Source organism: Thalia democratica, chromosome 7, assembly GCF_965202585.1.
Source record: "Thalia democratica chromosome 7, ktThaDemo2.hap1.1, whole genome shotgun sequence".
NCBI lineage: Eukaryota > Metazoa > Chordata > Thaliacea > Salpida > Salpidae > Thalia > Thalia democratica.
Genome location: NC_139171.1, coordinates 1,301,436 through 1,323,267, shown reverse-complemented (window position 1 = coordinate 1,323,267; position 21,832 = coordinate 1,301,436). Strand labels below are relative to the sequence as shown.

The following is a 21,832-nucleotide window of genomic DNA, read 5'->3' as shown; positions in this document are numbered from 1 at the left end:
TTTTGTATCATTGAAAAAAATTAAAACTATTAATTGTCCAAGCTTTCGCAATATTTACTTGTATTTTAGTATTTAAAGGTCAATCTAAAATTCGATTTTAGTTTATATGTGCCCAACAAATAAATTTACAAACATTTCAAGTCTATGAAATTAAGTTAATATCTAATCACACTAGGCAATAAATATCAGACATTAAACAATTGCAGACTAAATACAAACAAAAAATTTGATATTAAATAAACAACTTTGTTAAATTTTGTTTGATTTGATTAAAATAACTGACTAATTTCAATCAACTTAAACAAATAGTAAAGCAGGCACTTTGAAAAGTAAAAAAATTAAATAATTATTTATAGTTTTAACATTTGTGTTTCTTATTTTAAGTTTAAACTTCGGTAGTTTAACTTTATTTCAAACCTAAAAAAAACTAAAATGATTTTGTATTATTAAGGAAGTAGAAATAAATAAAAACGTATTTGAACACAAGCATAATATCATTAGAGTTAAGTAAATCATTGGGCTTTAATTTTTAGAAAGTTTAATTTTGTTAATAGCATTAAAAATAATCTGATTATTATGTATAAACAAAAGCTTAAGCGTTTGCTAAACCAAATTTTACAAAAATTTATAAGTTTTTTAAGTATAATTTTACAGTTGAACTGCTGAATAAATTAAATTTTGAAACTTAATTTATATTGGAATATACCAACAAATGTTTTAATTTCTAAAGTTTATTTTTTTAAGCTAATTCAAATTTAGTTAAATTTATTTGATATTTAATTAAATATTTTTGACAACATAATTGGTTTTAATTCAACTTAGTAAATTTTCGAAATTGTTAATATTAACACCTGTTGTATCACATAATTTTGTAGAAGTTAAAGTATTTCCAACATACTGCAAAGTAGTTGGATAAAACCCAATAAAAAAATAAAAGTTTTTGAAAAATTTCAATGGTTGAAATAAACCTGTAATTACAGGAAAATATTTGTTAACAGTAACAAATACTTTTATCAAACTCACTAGAAACAAAATATTAAAACAAGATTTGTAAAAACTTATTAATGAATTATCTTGTATTTAAGGGATATAAATTTTACAACATTTTAATCTCATAACTATCTTATAAACCTGGGTAACAATCCATATTTTCTTAGCTTATATTTTTATAAGTAAACCAGTTCATACTAAAAACATTTAATATCATTCTATAATATTTTAAACCGTTCATTTTTGGTACTTTCTAATGTTTTAGTTGTTTATACTGTCTATAGCTAAAAAATACAATAGTTAAAAGCTCACCTTTAGAATGACTAGTTTAGCATATATTCAACTATGTACTCATTTTTAAATTATCATTAAACTTAAGTAAACAAGCATTTTATTTTGTAAATTAAGCAACAGTTTCATAAATAACAAAAATAACTATATATATTAATTTTTTTAAACATTTCTTAATGTAAAAACTGATTAAGTATATAAATTAATCAAAATGTCAAAAATAAATTTAGTAACACTACAAATTTCCTGATAAAACAATAAAAACCACTCAATAAATTGGAAGTGAAATATTAGATTCTAGTTTAGGATGGATGGATATAAATAACATTGATTACTTTAGAGTTGAAGTATAAAAAACTTATTGAAGTTTACTTGAAAAACTTTTGTAGTTAAAATTTTTTCTAAAAACTATCTTAAAATTTATTATTTATAAAGTAACTTTCGGTTTCAATACTACACTTAAACAAATGTTAGTATTTTTAATTACTTCTAAGCTAGTTTATATACTAATAAGTTATTGCTCTTTTTATTTTCAGTGATATAAAACTTTAAACTGAATTTTTGAAACATATTAAGTATACTTAAAAGTCTTAACTAGTTTATTCTGCAATAAAAATGTTAGTTTTGAACATATATTTCATTATACATTAATAACAAAACAATAAGTTAAACATTAATGATAAAAATGAATAACTAAACAGATTAACATAAAATAACCAAAACTTATTATATGCTGTTTGTTTAAAAACATTACGTTTTTTTTATTTAAAATCTTATTTCAACATGAATTAAACTTATCAATGAAATGCTATGATCTTTTATTTCCATTTTGTAATTTATTATTTATCTCTTTATTATCTTGTTCACAAACAAAACTCCTTATAAGTTTTTAATCTACACAACATAATTTATTTTAAAATTTATCAAGCTTATGTAAGTACTTATAATAAAAGGAAGTTTACTTAAATTACAATTAGTAATACAAACGTTTTCGCAGGCAGAGTTAATCTAATTAGTGTGCTATTTATATATCTAGTATCAAACTTTACTTGGCAACCAAGAAAACAAACTTTTCAACAGACATATAAAATGTTTGTAAACAGTTTTAATCATAGTTGTAAAAGATAATGTTTAAAAGTTTAATTAATTTTAAATATTTAAACATGAATAAATATTTTTTATCATAAGACTTTAGTTATTTAGACAACGTAAATCTTTTTTTTATAAAAAGTTAAAAGTGAAGAAATCTTATGCTAATCATTTAGGAAATAAAACATTTCCACTATGAACTAAAAAATGGAAAGCACACAAAATAAATCTAATCTAACTACAGACATTAAATTTAAATCACCATTAAAAATGTGCACAAAATATATTTTACATCTGGTACAAACCTGAGAACACTTTTTGATGGCCACTACAGCTTTCAAAACTTTCACAAGAGGTGATAGAGAGCTAGTTACAGGAACAACAGCTTGAATAACTACTGTGAATTTATTGGATGGCTGAATTCCTGTGTAAAGTTTTTTAATTATTAGTTTTTTATTTGTTTATATACTTGATACAACAAGTTTAATAATTACTGTGAGTTTATTTAATGACTGGATTCCTGTGTAAAGTGATTTAATTACTAATATTTGTTTATATACTTGATACAACAAGTTTAATAATTACTGTGAATTTATTTAATGACTGGATTCCTGTGTAAAGTGATTTAATTACTAATATTTGTTTATATACTTGATACAACAAGTTTAATAATTACTGTGAATTTATTTAATGACTGGATTCATGTGTAAAGTTTTTTAATTAATAATATTAATAATTTTAATATCAGTAATTAAATTATTATAGTTAAGCTTTGCCTAGTTTTGTGAAAACTGTTTTATCTATAAATACTTTTATGTAAGAAGTTATTTTATTAAATTTTATGTAAAGTTTTTTAGGTAAAAGAATTTATTTAAGATCTCTTTTGTAAATATTTCAGTTTGTTGTTTGGACAAAAACAGAAAACTTTATTTGTTTATTAATTATTATAACTGATTAACAGTATTTCAACTAAAAACTAACAAAAGATAATTGACAAGTATAATAACTATTACGACATAAAATATGTTTGTATATAGTCTAATTAATAAATACAGCAATACTCCTAAGTTTAGAGTCTAAAGATATAATATATAATATAATATATAATATAACATATAAAAGAATGTATTATAGTTTGAATTATATGATTTTTTTAACTTATTTAATTTATATAATTTCAGACTAAATATGTTCATAAGTCCGTATTTAAGATAACTTTATCAATATATCCAGATTAACTTGCTTTTTAAAAAGAAATGTATGTACAAATTACTTTTTATACTTTATGTTACCAAAATACATATAAATTTCTATTTTTATACTATTTTTACATGTAAGGAACTATAATATATCAACAAGTTAATAAAAAAAATGTTTCAAATTTATTGAGAAATATAAATGAATTAAAGTACGGGAAGTTATTTTTTTAATTGTTATCTTTTACACTTTGTTAAGTTTAAAAATTTGTTTATTATATAAAAAATATTTTCTCCTTTTTCTTTCTGAGTATATGGTATATGGTAATTAATATTTTTATATTTCAATATTTGTTATAAAAATAACACTTTTCTCATTTAGGAACTAAAAATAAAAAGTATTTGTATTGTAAAATTATTACAATTAAATTAGTGAGAAAATTCTTTAAACTTTAACTAGAAAATATTACCTCTTATAGTTTACTTTATTTTCAGTAATATATAAAAATTACACACACATGTCATAAATTTTCATGTAAAAATAATTTTTACTAAATCAGCATATATATTGAATATAAATGTAATTACGTAAATGCTTTCGATATTAAAGATTTCATTGAACACATTTTATGAATAGATATGTTGAATAGACCTTTTAAGGAAGAAGAAACAATTTTGTTTGTTATAAGATAAATAATGAATACGGGTGGGTGTCACTTTTGCACGAGGTGACACTTTTACACTGCGTCACTTTTGCACAAGCGTCACATAAGCACGGCGACTCTTTTGCACGAGCGTCACTGTATCATGAGGGGACACTTTTGAACGGAGGGCCACTTTTGCTAGAATACACTTTTGTACAGGTTAAAAAAAAAATTAATTTGTTTTCATAACTTCGATTTTTTTTTTGCTTTCACTATTATTTCTAACCCTCAGTCGATAATTTTTTTTTTTGTTTTTTATAGTTTATTTCTTATAATTATTTTTATTTTCCTGTTTTTTTTGATTAATAATTTTTATTAGGTTTTTTTACAATCACTGTTACCCCTAATCCTTACCCTCGGTCGGTAACCTTTTTTTTCTATTGATTATTTTTTTTTGCAATTTATTTTACTTTTAATTTAATTTGTTTTTTTATTCTCGTGCAAAAATGACTTTCGTGCTAAATAGACGCCGTGCAAAGGTGTTCCCTCGTGCAAAAGTGTACCATTGTGCAAAAGTGTATCCTCGTGCAAAAGTGACCCAATACCATTGAGTACATATAAAATGAAACAGGGTTATAATATAAACTGAAATACTCACCAATTAGCTTTCATTTTGCCCGAATTTCCGATAAAAAAAAATTATAATGTAAAAGTACCAACATCAAATGAAAAGTTCATTACAAAAATTCAACATATAATTTTAAAGTTGAATAAATACAGATTATTTAAAATATATCTCGCCACATATAATCAAATCATGTCTAAAAAAAATTATTATTAGAAGTTGAATAAAACTTACAAAATATTCTTTGACGTAAGATATTTCTAAAAATAGATCTATCAAGTAATTCATGATATAGTACACTACATTATATTAAAAATTAAGAACTTCATTTTCTAAAACATATACACAAGCGTTTATTTAATAATTGGTATAAAAAGTATTTTTTTTAAATTGTTTCTTTCGAAAAATATACTTAAAACCATTAAAACTTTGCTTTGTTAATCAAGAACTTTTTAGTATAAAAACAATTTTAATAATATAAATTTGAATATAAATAAAAAATTTGAAAGTAAAACAATTTAAAAACTTCATCAAAGCTGTAATCTATATAAAAGGTGTTTTTAAATAAAGTACAAACTACGCAAATTTTGTTACAACATTTTCGAGCTTAATTACTTTTTGCAGAAAATTGTTTTAAGACAGTAAAACTTAAAAACTAATTTTCATTCATTAAAAGAACTGTACTTTATAAAAGCTAAAATGTTGAAAAATAAATTAACTGTAAGCTTAAAATAGATTATGGTTTTTTTTATTCTAAGTTATTGTTTACAATAAAGTACTTAGTAAGTGTTTCAAATAAGAAAAAGTTATATTCACTATAAATAGACTTTGTATAACAAGTTGCTATAATATCTAGTACAGTTTTTAGCTTCACAAGATTAAAGAACTAATATAAAACAAATAACAAAAATTGTTCTGAATCTGCATATAATTGTAAGTAGTTATAAAATTAAATTTATAAACAAGATTAAGTAACTAACAATGGCTTCATTATGTACAGAAACTTTAAGTAAATTTACTAAATGTAAATGATTTAATATAAAATTAACACAAAAACACTAAAATCAATTTTCTACAATTATGTGTGGACATCGTAGTAATATTAATTTAGCGTTTCTAAAAAATCTATAATGGCTTAGTATATGTTTTCCATTTTATTTTAAAAAATAATAAACATACTTTAATGATTCACATTTAAAATCTTAAGAGGACTGTAATAAATTGATAAAAGTTTTTTTTTAATTAGTTCAAACTATCATAGAATTTTTGAAACCCGATATTTGATTAAAGTTTTAATCCTTTGACTTTCTGTAAATTTTTACTTGATTTCTTTATGTAAGCACTTAAAATCTGGAAATTTTGAAGAAATAAATTTTATGTGACAAATTAAAGTAAATAAAATTCAAGTGTTTCGTTTGACTGAAAACTTGTAACAATTTGATTGAAGTTCGACATTTAGGAAAATAACTGTTTTAATAGTTAAACAGCAAAAAACTTATAAAAATTTATACAATAAAACCTAAAGCAATTTTTACTCAATGCATTTGTAATTTGATGAAATTTTATTCTAATGTTTAAAATAAAAATTTGTGTTGTTTACTCACACTATTATTAATTTTTATATACTATTTAAATTAAACGTTAACAATTTCAATACTAAATACTGAAATATATTTAAACTCATGAATTAAATTATTTAATATTTATCTATAACAAAAAAACGCTTAAAAATATCATGGCTATCAATAAGTACATTATGTTGATAAATCCAGAATAAACTAAGAAGTATTTTAACGTATAATAAAACAAATAACAGGTCTATGATTATCCAATTTTTCTTAAAATTGCAAATTTTTACCGGCAAAAAAGAAACTAGACAAAATAATTTCTAGACGTCTGGTAAAATTAGACGCTTATTTTGTTTTTTACAAGATAAAAATGGAAGAAACATTAAATGGCAAGTTGAATTATATGTATTTAAACTCTTGCACAAATAGAATTGACGTGAAAATTTGTTGAATGAAACATCAAAGTAATTTACCGACACGCAAATTTATTATGACGTCATAAAAAATTATAAGAACTGAACAGTTTTGTTGGAATTTCGCATTCATGTTCAATTACGCGACTAATACACAGAATTTAACTGCTTTCTATAGAAGAAGTATTTCAAAAATTTTTGATGTTTTGTTTATTTTTATAATCTTTTTGGACAACAGATGACTTTTTACTTGTTAATAATGATTAATGAATTATGAAATATTTTTTGATGTAATTTTGTTTATGTTTTCCAAAAAACTGTTTGTTTTTGTATATAAAAAAATTTTAATAGTTTCAAGGTTTTTTAGTTTAACAATTTTTTTTTTATCTTATCAAAACTTTGATTAAAAACTGTTGCGATTAAATGTTAAAACATTAATTAACTATTTATTTCAAAAATATTTTTATCAGCTTAATAGTTAGATGGTATAAAATTTCTTCATTAAAACAACATATTTTTAAACAATGTTAATGTATTATAATTTATAACAAACTAAAACAAATTAATTTGTTAATTCATTTATGTTTCAGTATTTTGTATAATTCAATTGACACCAGTTTTGAACTTAAATATAAATTATTTTATAAATTTTTGATATACGTAACAATAAATTTTAACAAAGTTTAAACTAAGATGGCTTTATTGTTATGATTCTTAAAAGTAATTACTTGATATTTATATAAATAATATACTTTTGTAGGTTTTTGGTGAGAAATATACTGTAATTAATAGCTTTTAAAATATAAAAAAAAGTTACTAAATAAATACAAAATTTAATTTAAACTGCCGAAAACTGAATTACAAATTACAACTAAGTTTTTTTTTAACATACAAGTATAGTTCACACACATTAGCAAAAACTTTCAATACCAAAAGTATATTAATCTCCACAAACAAAATCACGAAAGTAATAAATCTAATTACGTCAATCGAAACCACAGAACAATTTGAACTAAATGTTTACAACTTTTTTTTATTAATATTGTTTTTAACAACAAATCAATTAAATTCTTGTTTTCAAAACTCAATTAGTTGGTCATGAACTTGTTATTCGAAGTTAGGAAAACAAAAACAAACTTTTCAAATTTTCTTATTGTGGTATAGGTTGAGAAATTTTTCACATAACTTGAATAAAAATAAAATTGAAAATTAACAATACAGCTAAGAACACTCTTATTAAATAAATTGAACACACCTATACACATATACTTATAAAAATTAAACCTACTAACCTACGCTAAAGGTTAATCCTTTTATCTAGTAAGATGAAAATGTTTTTTTTAATATAATATTGCAAACCATACTAAATTATAATTTTATTTATTACTGAAACTTGTCCAAACAAAAAACACAAAATAAAAAATTGTCATTTATAAGTATAATTACTGTTTTACTATTATAATGTTACAGTTGTGCTTTTTACAATTTTAAATATACAGATGTATTACTGGAAGCATTAATTAATATGATAGCTTATTTTATTACAAACCTAACTGAAGCTGGTAGCTAGGATATTCAGCAATTGATGTTGAAAATTCAGGTAAATAAAACAATCCACCAGGGCTATTGTTCCAGAAAAACCAATTCCTTTCTTTGTGATTGTATACTCTATCGTGAATTATCTAAAAAAATGTATAAATATAAAATATTTTATAATAATACTAGTTACTTTAGAAAAATCTTGAAAACTACTCAATTTACTTTAAGTACTAATTTATTATTATTAGCAGGAGTATTAATTTTGACAATATTGTAACTTGTTTGGAAATATACTTTTGTCAGTTTTGATAAGTTTTTAAGTGCATTTAGAAGTTTTAGAAGTTTTTACTCAAATAAAAATAATTGCATTTCTGTTTTATTGATATAATTTATTTTAAAGCTACATAATTAGTTTAAATTTGATTAATTTTAAAAAAGTTTTATAAAATCAGATACTTGTCCATATAGAACTGATTTAAAGTTGTTATTTTTTTCACTAAAATTAATTATTGTTATATAAAAATTTTTTAATATATTTCAAGTAACTACTTTGATTATTAAACTTTTTTTTAACTATTAATAGCTTATTTGTTTTACTTTACTTTAAATAAATAACATTATGTCTAAATATTTATACACTTTCAAAAACTTTTTAAAAGTGAACTAACATTTTTATTAAAACCTCTGTAGCAAAAGTATCAAATCTTATCGCTATTACTTTTAAGTGTGAAATGGTGTTTATCAAATTTATCAACGTAGGTAAATTTATCAAAAATTTATAAATAAACATTACAGATAAAACTGCAACATTTATCTTAAAAGTAGAAGTTTACACAACATCAAACTTTCATCTTGTTTTAAATCGATTTAAAACTTAAGTCGTGCTCGAAAACTTAACTTTTGAAGTCGTTAAACCAACAATAAAACCATTTGACAGCAATAACAAATAAAAATTACTTTTTATCGTGCATAAAAAGCTTAATAGTTTTGATAATTGACATTTGAAGTTAAAATAAATATATTTGAATATGCAGCTAAAAATTCTACCACTTTTTTTCAAACAAAGAAACTTTATTATTTGTAGTATTTTATAAAAAGTTAGAATCAAAATATATGATTTTAAAAATGGTAACTTAAAGAATTTCGATACAATAATAAATTATGACATTTATGTCTAATCGTTCAAAGAAAACATAAACAATCTCCGAATATTTTTTACGTGGAACGCAAAATAGAAATAATTTTTACAATAAATTAGAAAATTTTTTGCTGTTCAAAAATAATTTCATGCTTGTTAAATGCTAATTAAATAGTTTCATCTTTAAATAATTACTTACACGCTATTTTTGTAAATTGTGTAAATTTCTTTAATACCATCATATCTCTACTAATAAAAAGTCTAAATGTACAACTCAAGAAAACAATGGTCCAATAATAATGATGTACCGTTTGAAAAACCATACTTTTTAATAGTTTTCAAGTTAGTTTTGTCATTAAAAAATTGTTTGTAGAAATATTTTTAATCATATTTGAACGTGCTTTATTATTAAATATTTCATAAATACTTTTTTATTAATACCAAGCTTTACTTATAAACTTTTTAGACTTTTATTTAGACCTAAAGTGTTTTTTTTAATCAATACTGTTGACAATACTGCAAAGAAATTAAAAAAAATATGTAAATATGTTGATACCTTCTAATGAGTTTGTTTTTTCTTTTTGGCAATAGAATATATTTAATTGTTTCTAAACAGTGCACAATTATTTTTGAGAGTTTTAAAATAATATTTTACACAATTTGACCCATCTTTCAAAGAAAATAATGTTTAGCTTGATATTATAAAACAAAGCTTAAATATTTTTCGTAACTATTGTAAATTATACACAGCATATCATTTAATCTTTTTATGAACTTTTGACTACTAAATATAGTTAGTAAAATTACTTACTGTTAAAATGTTTTAATCAAGTCTAAACAAAATATTATACCTGAAAAGTAGTTTTGATGATGACGTCAGTACTTTTGAAATAATTATTCCATAAAAATTGACTTTGTTGCCTCATTGCCATTATTTTTTCATCATCTATGCTTCTTAGCATTGAAGGTACCTTTAATAATATTAATATGTTTTTACATTAAATTTGCTTAAAGTGACAAATTCACTATTAGTAAACCAAAAAACTTAAAACTTTAAACTTTTTTAGTATGTAGCTATAATATCTTAAATTAACATAACCTTTAAAATTTCTAAAGTTGGTTTTATTTCACAATGTTTTCTAAAAAACTAGAATTTAATTCAAGTCAATCAACTAGTTTACACTCATAACAACATAATTCCATTAAATTGATTTGAAAACAAACTTATCTTTATATTCAAACAATACTTTTAAAAACATAATTTGACAGTATCTTAGCTATATTTTTTTATATTGGAAAGTTTATATAAAAACATAAATTACGACATTTTAACTTATTATGAACTTTTGAGACAAAAACTGATTAAAGCACAACATATTTACATAAAAACTTGTTTTAAACTGGATTATTTTGTTTTTCTGTTATTATGATAATGCTAGTAAAATTACTTTAACCTAGAATTTTAGACATACCTTATTAAAATCTACAAAACAAAAATATTTTACAGACATTAATTAAAACCATGTTTTTAAAAGTTGTACTTATTATCAACCGAAAACAGATGTTTTACATCTAAAAATAGTTTATGACACAAATTTTTAACATGACTTTATTTTGTTTTCAATAAATCACAAGGTAGTTGTAGACATTTCAAAGCAATTATTTAGCAATTATTAGGTAATTATTCACTTAGTTAAACTAAAATTTTGGGTCAATTGGTGTAAATTATCATGTTAAGTTTTATAAGTACTTTGCTAGATAGAAAATAAGTATTACACAACTTATGCTAGATTTATTGAGTGCAATACAAAAAACAATTCAAATTTAACATTTATGTGTACAAAAGTCAAAAAAAAGGTCAAAAGGCTTTAAATAACAAACTTAAAAGTTGTGATGTTATTACGATTTAAGTTTTTTTATTAGTTACATAAATGCTGATAATTTAAATCAATAAAAAATATACGTTTTTAGTGATAAATGAGCTTTTAATATTGAAAACTAAATTTATTATAAACGTGATAAAACTGTTTCATAAATAAATCTACTCAATAGCTGGTGTTTTTGTGGTTCTCTTTTTTTAAGGCTAAGTACTTTAAATAAAATGAAGTTAGAGTTGCTTTTTGAATATAAATTTATGAAAAAATAAAAATAAAAAATAGAAATTAGACTGGAATAAATGAATAGTTTAGTTGAAATTCTAAATTAAAATTGAATAATATTACGAATTCTACTAGCTTATGGTATTTTGAAAACTATCGTAATAAAACTTTACAGAAATGCTCCAAACAGCAAATTAATAATTTACAGGCGTAAAATATATTTTTGTAAATTTTTTGTTGGTAAACAAATATTTAGAGCCTCTAAAAATATTTTTTCATATAAATATTTACAAATTCTAAAAGTTTAAACTTCTAATAACAAGAATTAACTTATATATAAGAAAGCAAAGTTTTTTTAATACCAGGTATCTATCTTACAAATATGTAAAGAAATTTATGATTAATCAAGGCCGAGATTTTCATTAATTTAAAACAGAAGGACAAATCAATTAAGTTGTCAAATTACAAGTTCACAAAACAAAAACACAAAAAACTTGAGAAAGTACTTAAAATTTTCAAGTTTGAATTAAAAACCGAGGGTACTTAAACTTCAGTCAAAAATGACTTTAAGGAGACAAAAAGTTTTTATAAACAAACGCACAAAAGCACTTATCAGAATGCAAGTATAAAACATAACATTCAAGTTATCAGTAGAATGTATTTTCTCACAAACTAAAAGTGCATTCAACCGTGAAAATTTTCTGATGACAAAAAGTTGGTTGCTATAACAACAGTATAGTTTTGTTTAAACATTTTTTTGATATCCCTATCAATTTTTTGTTGTTTATTGCATATTTTTGCAGGTTATAAAAAATTTGTAAAATATTTTTTACTGTAGTACTCTATATATACTTTTTGTTAAAGTTGTAAAAAAATTAAAACCAGTTTATTTTAAATTTGCACAGTATATTTATGTTCAAACGATTAATTTTATGTTAACATATTTATTTTACACAAATTTATAGACTTAAACTATATTGTTCTTAAGCTTTAATTTAATTAAAACACAGAAAATATCCTTTAAAAATAACTCATGGTTGAATCTTGTTGGATAGCCAGATAAAACAAATAAAACTTATCAATTTTTATTAAAACCAATGATAATCATAGTAAAATTTACTAATTACAAATTGTTTCCCTTAAAATTAAGCTTTCCAAAAAGTCATGTTTGCAAAAATTGGTCACAATGAAATTCGTTGATAACTCTTGTAACAAGAATTACATTTCTTTAACGATGCTTGACATAAGTTACTCATGATAAGATAAGAGTTTTATACTTTAATTGATACAATAAGTTCTTTTATTCATTTGAGTAAAAGCATTTTTTAAATTTTTAGCATATAATATTTTTAATTGATAAAGGCTTGAGTTTAGTTCAGTTACGTTTAAGATAGTTGAGCCAGCTATTTTACTTCAACAACTTATTATATATTTTGTTTAGTATGATTTGTATATGTTTTTAAACACAATTTATCTGGGTGTTTATGTTTAAAAATTTTTTATAACTATGTATTCAAAAATATACAAGTTTAAACTATTTTTTATCAAACTAACGTTAGAAATATTTATTTTAATCAATCTTGGAACAAACTGGTTTAATATTAAATTGCTGCTTTTAAATATGGCTGCTTTTTTATTATATTACTTTATTTTTCTTTTTATACAATTTGTTTAACAAAAATTTCTGATGCATAACAAAATGTATGACTCTAAAAACTCAAAATATTATTTACTGTTTTCACTATGCACATAACATTTGAAGAATTTCAAAAACTTTATCTTCAGTTAATAAATTATTAAAACATGTTAACGGTATTTCTATGAACTGGCAAGTTAATTATATTATGTAAATAAAAACTGTTTACAAACACAACAATAATTATTTTGTTAGTTGAATATTTTTTTGTAACATTTTAATAGTTGAGTAATATAACTTAAATTTACTGCAATAGGTTTTAATTTTTATTTTAATAGAAAAACTTTTGTTTTATAAAGTCAATTGTAAAATTAAAGAAAGTTTTCTCAAACAACATTTTTAAAAAGACCACCCGTGCTTTAATTTCACACAAAACATATTTAAGTTGATAATTAAATTTATATTTGATATTATCTTTCATTTTTACAGGTAATTTTATACATTATCTTGACACTAATTACAACAGTAAAATTCATGACTTTATATCTACAAAGGTTTGAGTGTACATACTTTATAAATAAGTCAATGTAGAATTTAAAATTATTAAAAAAAAAAGAAAGTACAAAAATACACAATAAATATATTACAATGAATAATTAGTGCATATAAAACAAAAAGTTTAAAACACTTCTTAAGTAGTAACTGTTTAATATAATGTAAACAATAGATTTAGATAATTTTGAAATACTTTATAATTAATAAACTTTTAAGACTTTCATAAGCTTACTTCTTTAAACCATACAAAAATTATACATTTCACTTTATTAAACATTTTAAACAAAATAAACAGCTTAAACTTATAAAAAAATTCTAGAAACTATACAATCAATAAATGTCGATACTGATAATATTCTAACAATAAAAAATAACAGTCAATAACTTCAAGGTAAATTAGTTTATGTTGGTTTTAACAAACTTTGATTAATTTTATTTCAATTCATATATTAGTTAAATTTATTAGACAAAAAATCATTAGAAATGATCTATTTAAAAGTACATAATAGTTTGATCTAATTACCTTACAGTAATTTGAAAGATATGATCTTTTAATATACTCAGGATGTAATTAGTATCTTTGAAGTTAAAATCTTTTGAAGTAATACATTGTGTAATAAAAAACTAGGCAATAGCTGTTTGAAAGAAATATTTTATTTAGTAACGTATTAAACTATGGTATATATACAAATAGTAAGTCTTTGTATTTTAAAAAATACAACACAGCTTTGGAGAAAAGAGATTTTGTTTTTAAGGCAACTTCGTAAAATTTTACCATTTAACATTTCCATTAAACTAGGTAAAGTTTTTTAATTAAAAACAAGTAATAAAAATGCTTGACAACTTTCAAGCTTGAGAAAAATGTAATATTTCATCTTTGCGATATATGGAAAATAAAAAACAAATTTATCAGCAAAAAACTTTACTTTTTTAAATGATTTTCTGTTAAAATTAAACTTTTTAGCTTATGCGTATATTAAAAATTTTACCAAACATAAAAAAAAATTGCTGCGTTAACTAACAAAAATTTAGAGACTTATCAAAATTTCAGAAAGTTGAGTTTATAATGAGTCATAATTGATAATCATACAAAATAAACTTTCAATTTTCTGAATTATTTACACAAATTTTTAAAAGTTTTAAAAGTTAAGACACGTTAACAACTATCAAAATGAATCATCAATATCAAATTTCAAGGTTGCATATAAAAAGATTAAGTATATAAATATCCGAATTACTGGATAAAAACAAGAAAAAACTTTTAATCAGAATAATACAGGTGTTTTTTATTTATCTTTTAAATGATAAAATATATATATTGAAAACACAGCTTGAATTAAAGTTATATAAGCATATTTTTAATGTAATTCAGTACGAATCTTCTAGAACTAACAAATCATTTTTTTAAACAATATTATTTTAACTATGTTTTTAAAACATACATTAAATGAGTAAACTGTACATATTATAAACAAACTTTAAAATTACTTTAAAATAACTTTTCAAAATTTATTTATATACAAGTATATTTACAAAGGCATTAATCGTCATTAATTGTATAAAAAAAATACTAAAAGTTTTTGTAAGTTGTTTTTATAAATATCAATTTATAAATAAATGGATACACTTAGTCTTTGGAGTATTTAAATCAAAACATATAGTATTTAAATAAGCTTTAATTAATCTTAGTTTAATGTTAAATCAAATCTAATGTAATTTTATTAAGATTTTATTTCCAGATAATTTTGTTAATCATTTGCAGACATTCGTTTAACTATAAATACTTATAAAACTAACCAGTAATTACTCAAACAAATAAGAATATCTTAATAAAATAATTGTTTTTTAAAATATCAGAGGATTTTGTTTTATTTAATTTATATTTTAACAAATATTTTTTTGGATGTTTAATTGTCTTTATCTTATAATAACAATGTATTTTTGACTTTTTATTTCAACCAGAAAAGAAATCAATTGTTTTTTTATCAATTTTTATAAAGAAAACAACTTAATCTTACTGTTTACCTTGAATTACAAACATAACAATTTATAATTTATAATGTTACACTATATTCTTATACATAAACTAAAAACAGGTTTTTAATATTTATAGGGTATTTTCAAACGACATTTATTTATCTATAATAACAAATTTATGACTTCAAAAATAAATATTGTTTTTATAAACTCTGAAGCATACAATTTTTATCCTTAATATTTGATGATTTTATATGAAACAGACTTTTCTGTTTATCAAGAACAAACACTTAATGATAGTTTCCAAGTAATGGATACAATTAAATATTATTTTTAATGTCTAATTGAATTGTTTGTATGTAAGTGAAAAAACTTTGTAATTTCACAATCAACTATTTGAACTTTGTCAAGATTAAACTTTATGCTACAGACAATTATTTACTTAAGGCGTAAAAATTAATACTTAAACGTGTTTTTTTTATGTTTGGACCTTTATAACAGCTTCTTGAGTTTTTATATTATTTATTATTTATTTTGTATTATTTATACTCAATATTAAGATATCTATTGCATGATTTTGCAAAATATTAGTTTTAATCAAAAATGCTTAACACTTCCATAAATCTTTAATAAAACGCATGTCAATATCTAATTAGTATTTATGCAAATATGTCTAAATACTTGTCAAAAGTATTAATATCACAAATTATTATGCTTCAATTGAAGAGGTCAAACAGTTCTAATGAAAATATTCTGAGAATTTATTTTAATAAAATGAAAAGCTACTAGAAATTCTGCTAGTAGATACAATAGCTTTTATGTTAACAATCTTTAAACTGTTTTCAAATGAACAATGAAATCTTCAAACTAAAATTAGTTTTATACTAAGTGAACGAATTGTTCCAACTAGCAATAAGTTTTTCATAAAATAATTAACAATTTGAATGTGATGTGTTTTCAGGAAATATATAAAAATCATTACAATACTAGTAAAAAAGATTGATTCAAAAAAATTTCAGGTACAAAACAAAACTATTTTAATTTAAACCAGCTTATGTATATAGTAAAATATTTTTAAAAATAGTAAAAATTATAAATAAAAAATTTTATTGTAAATTCATGACAACTGGAATTTAAAGAAAGTGTTTAAGATAGACAAAGTTTAAATTTATCATTTTAAATTACATAAAACTGTGTAGGGTAGGTTTTAAAATAGATTTGTATAAATAAATAGAAATATTAACACCTACACAAAGTATATCTCAGTTTATATCATCAAATATGTGTTGAGTAAATGTAAATTTATTTTAATCGATCTATTTTTAGTAAATCCCTTTAAACTTATTTTAAATACCTAGGTGTGAAATCATTACATATAAAAAATTTAAAAACGCATTTCAACACTTTATAAAAATTACTCGATTTAATATATATGAACATATGTCAATCTTTATCAAAAAATAATTTTTTTTAATCCGTTTTTTGTTATGTTTTACTGTCAACTTAAAAAGTTCAAACTTCAATTGTTAAGTACAAATTATTTTTAAGTTTCTTAATATTTTTAAAAATATTTTTTTAAATAAATACAACTATGTATCAATGACAAATTTTTTTAAACTATAATTTTTACTTGTTTTATTTTTAAACTATGATTTTTAGTAAAAGTTGCTACTTAAGTGAGCTATCACTAAGTAAACAGTAACAATTTATTTAATTTGCTGAAATTTAAATAAACATTTACTTTTATTTTAAATCACGTTTTTTAAACAAACATTTGTTTTAATTAAAAGTAACACTACGGTATGAGTTTATGTTTAACATTATTTACTGATATAAGTTTCAGCTACTTATATTATTAATAAAAATATAAGAAAGTTATTTTTGCACTAAACATCTAAGCTCAAATGTTCAGTTACAGACTAATTAATTTACCAATGTTAGAAAATTCAAATAAAACAGATTTAATTATTTTTTCACTTGAAATACTGCCAAAATACAAAACATTTTTACAACACGTTTAATCATAAAAACACAATTTATTAATTGCTGCTTTAAATAATCGAAAGTTTTAATATTTGTAACATTTGGCAATACTATTACTTTTCATCTATTTTTTTAACAAACACATAGATAAAACCATATAAATTCAATTATAAAATTTCAAAACAATTATTGAAGCTTAAAGGTCAGTTTAATTAAATAATGTTTTTTAAGGTCATTAAAGTAAAATATGTATTTGTTCAATGATAAAATTACATATATGCATAAAACAATTTCCAAACTTTAAAACAGTTTAAACTTGTTTAAGGAGTTTTGTTTTTATAATTTTTTGTTTACTTATACTGTACTAAATTATAATCCTTGATAAAAGTTATAAATGAATTAAATACTGTAAATTGCGAGTTATTATATAAAACAGTATATATATATTGTACTTATTAACAAGACTTAAAACTTTAAATGTATTTTAAAGTACATTTACTAATTTAAAGCATAAACAAATTGTAATAAATTACAAAATAACATACTATTGTTTTAGCTTAAATTTAAAAAAAAATCAAAAAAAGCTTTAAAATTTCTTTAAAAATCCATACAAATAAAAGAGAACAAATGTTTAAATTTTTTATCACAGGTGTCAATATAGAATTATATTTATCTTAAACGTCAAAATGTTTAGACGTTTTGTATTGAAAATTTCACAATAATCTGTTACAAGAATTATAATATTAGAAATTGACAACTGTTTTGATTTATACACAGTTAGCTGTAACTATGAAAACATTTTGTAAATGATATTTTTGCACTTATAATTTGTAAAACTTATTATGAAAATGTTGAGGTTTGTAATATAATTGCCAAGCATTAACATAGTATAATATTAACTACTAGTTTTTGTTCAGTTTTAATTTTAAATGTTTTTTTTTTAAATTAAACTACTTTAAGTATAAAATTAAAATAGGTGAAGTAAATATGCTACATACAGATAAATCTTTTACAATTCTTGATATATAAGAGTATATAAGAACATGTAATTATATAATCCTTTTTAAACTATATTCAAACTGAAGTTTACTTTCTATTTAAGTACATCTATATGTGACAACTTTAATTATAGCACTTCTGTAAAGTTAAATTAATAATAAATCTTTAACAAATGTCAGCAAAATAATCATTTGATCTTATTTCAACTGAAACTTCAAAAACTATTTAAAAAAGAATTACTTTTAATTGACTAAGTTTAATTTTAGTTACAAAAATTATACTTTAAAACTATGCTTCTGTGTTTCAAAAACAAATTAATAATTACATTTTATTACATCCCTTTACAGGACATAATGAGAAACTAGTTCCCTTGAAAATTTATTATTTTTGAATAACAACTGTTTTTTTTGTTCTGACTTTGAAAATAATCTGCACAAAAATAATCAAACTGATTAAGTTCCAGATTGAAAATCAATTTGATAACAATAATTAATAAATGTAAATTATTTTATACAACATCATTATAAAATAAAGTTTACACTGTATATCATTAGATTATAATATCAATACAAATTTAAAACTACATTAGTCCAAGTAAACTTAAAATATCCACTAAAAAAATATTACTTTGTAAGTACAACTTCAAGTAAAACTATTTACAACTTAATAAAATAGTTACTAGTTTTTATTGTAACAACATTACCTTCAAAACAATTGAGTTGCCAAATATAATGTCCATATTTTACAACTTCACTGAAATCCAACGCCTTCATAATGTTCTACATAACCTCTAATAAATAAACATTATTTTTTTTATAAAATTCTAGTTTCTGTAATTTCATGAAACACAATTAAATTCAACATATGTAGAAAGACAACGATACAACTACTAAACATTTTTGAAAACATTATAACTAGTTATCTTAAATTAAAATAAAAAGAATAACTTTTGTTTTTATTACACTTAAACTAAATTGTAACATTAAGATAAACAAAATAACTCACCTGAAAAATTATGTAGTTTTTCATAATCTCTTTATTTGGACGAAATTGTCATCTGTTTTAATATCCAGAAATAACCGACTACTTTGTTTTTATATTAAAACTTCTTTAAAAAGATAAAAGAATGTTATACTTTTCAAAACTTTTAATTTTGATGTAAAAGTAAAAAGCACCAAATAGAAGTTATGATCAATTTTATGAAAAATAAATAACAAATCTTTATACTGTTAAAAACTTTATTTGCTTTTAAAATAAACAATATAACTCTTTTTTCAGATTTTAAGGAAAAATAACAAAAAGAGGTAATAAAATAAAAAACACAAAAATAAAACTTAACACTTGATAATGTTAACAGGACAGATATTTTTATTTAAATAAAAATAAAACGTATTAACAAAGATATGAACGTACCGTTTAAATAATAAATTTTAGTTAACAAATTAATAAATATTGAACTTTGTTTTATAATCAAAGAAAGGTAACAAACCTTTATTTTTTATCAATGAAAAATATATTTTTAGAATCTTAGAATATAAAATTTGCTTTACAAATTTAACAGTGCATATTTGTAAAATAAAAGTTACAAAAAAAGTTTATAACTAAAATAAAAAGGCTATTACAAACTGTTGCGAAAACTTCATAAAAATATAAAAAATTATTTAAGCTTTAGTAAAAAAAAAGTTAGGCTTCAAAACTTATATTTTTCTATTAAAAAACAATTTTTAAGGCCAATTAAAGTTTTTTTTTTTGGTTAAAACTACAAACTATTTATAAAAAGGCTGAAATTATTCATTTATTTGTTAAAAAGAGGTAAAACAAATCATACTTGTATTATAAAACTATATAGAAAATACTGATAAAAAGGGTAATAAAAACTTCAACTGTTTGTTTTATACAATTGCACGTTAAATTAACTTAGTTTTTTTTTTATTGTAATAAGTAAAAATATAGAAAACTTAAACTAAAAATTATACTACATGAGGTCTAAAAAGGAAACTTATTCTGGTAATACTTCAACATTTTTTTTATTATTTTATATGAAAATTTTAATTAAAAATAGGGTTTTTTTTCATGGCATCTCAATAAAACTTGAAAATTTACTGTAAAGTAACAGTAAACTATTAATTTTCAAAATTCACTAGTATATTTATATTTTTTTTAAGTTTAATTAGAAAAACAAAAAATTATTTGTGTTAATTAAGATATAAAAATATATTTAAAAAAAAAATAACTTAAAAAATAGGTATTTTTTTAAAGTTTGTGCTTAATAAAAGGTTTAAAGTTGATTTAAAAGTTACTTATGATAAATTTTTGGTAGAAATTACTTTTCAATTTGGTGTTTTTTTTTTGAAGTAATTAGAAAACAACCCAAAATGTTAGAATTGTTAAATCAAGAAAATACTGATTCTTATTTAAAGTAGCAAAAAATTATAAGTTTAAACGTTTTGTGTGTTTTACAAGGATTGATAAATATATCTAAATTAAAAAATGGATCTAAACTTTTTTATTAAAACCTCATTTGTAAATAAATGCCTAGAAATGTAAATCATAAGTATAAAAACTCATTAACTTTACAAAGTCCTCCTTAACGATCAAATTTGAAAAGTCTTTCAATTTATTATAATCACAAACAGTATTCCTTCTATTATACAAGTCCAACCATTTCAAAAACATTTGAACAGCCAATCCAGTTATCATATTATCTTGCATACTATTTCCCAAATACAGTCCTCTCAATTTTTCGATATTTGTCTTACTTGGTGGGCATACAAGTTTCTATTTTGGGAAACTGTTTTCTGAACCTGGCGACATCGTCCTTATACAGTGTCGGATCCATTCTTGTTGCTGATCTTATGAGTGGCATGTAGCCGAATAGTTGTGTGAAACTGTTAAATAAATTAGTTTAACTAGTATTTATTAATATATTTAAAACATTATTGATGCTTATGTTATAACGGGCATGTAACCGAATAATTGTGTGAAACTGTTGAAAAAAATAATTTAGTTGAAATAAATTTTATATATATAATGAGAATAATATTTTTGTTATTTTATAAGAGGTATTTAACGAAACAATAAAATTAAACT

The 21,832-nt window shown here is 21.1% G+C and overlaps 2 protein-coding genes across 2 annotated transcripts in view; both read right to left on the bottom strand.

The window, feature by feature from the left end:
- The window catches only part of LOC145840879 (exostosin-1-like), a 60,165-nt gene extending 40,350 nt beyond the window's left edge, over window positions 1–19,815 (bottom strand). Inside the window, exons 1-5 of the mRNA XM_082948226.1 lie at window positions 19,748–19,815; window positions 19,446–19,532; window positions 10,345–10,464; window positions 8,366–8,498; window positions 2,676–2,794 (exon numbers count right to left, since the gene is read on the bottom strand). Of these exons, the coding sequence (XP_082804352.1) occupies window positions 2,676–2,794; window positions 8,366–8,498; window positions 10,345–10,464; window positions 19,446–19,481 (408 nt within the window). The 5' untranslated portion in view covers window positions 19,482–19,532; window positions 19,748–19,815. The remainder of the gene's footprint in view (window positions 1–2,675; window positions 2,795–8,365; window positions 8,499–10,344; window positions 10,465–19,445; window positions 19,533–19,747) is intronic.
- Window positions 19,816–20,912: 1,097 nt separating this feature from the next.
- Window positions 20,913–21,832, bottom strand: part of LOC145841053 (exostosin-1-like) — a 31,868-nt gene continuing 30,948 nt past the window's right edge. Inside the window, exon 17 of the mRNA XM_082948418.1 lies at window positions 20,913–21,630. Coding sequence (XP_082804544.1) covers window positions 21,498–21,630 — 133 coding nt within the window. The 3' untranslated portion in view covers window positions 20,913–21,497. The remainder of the gene's footprint in view (window positions 21,631–21,832) is intronic.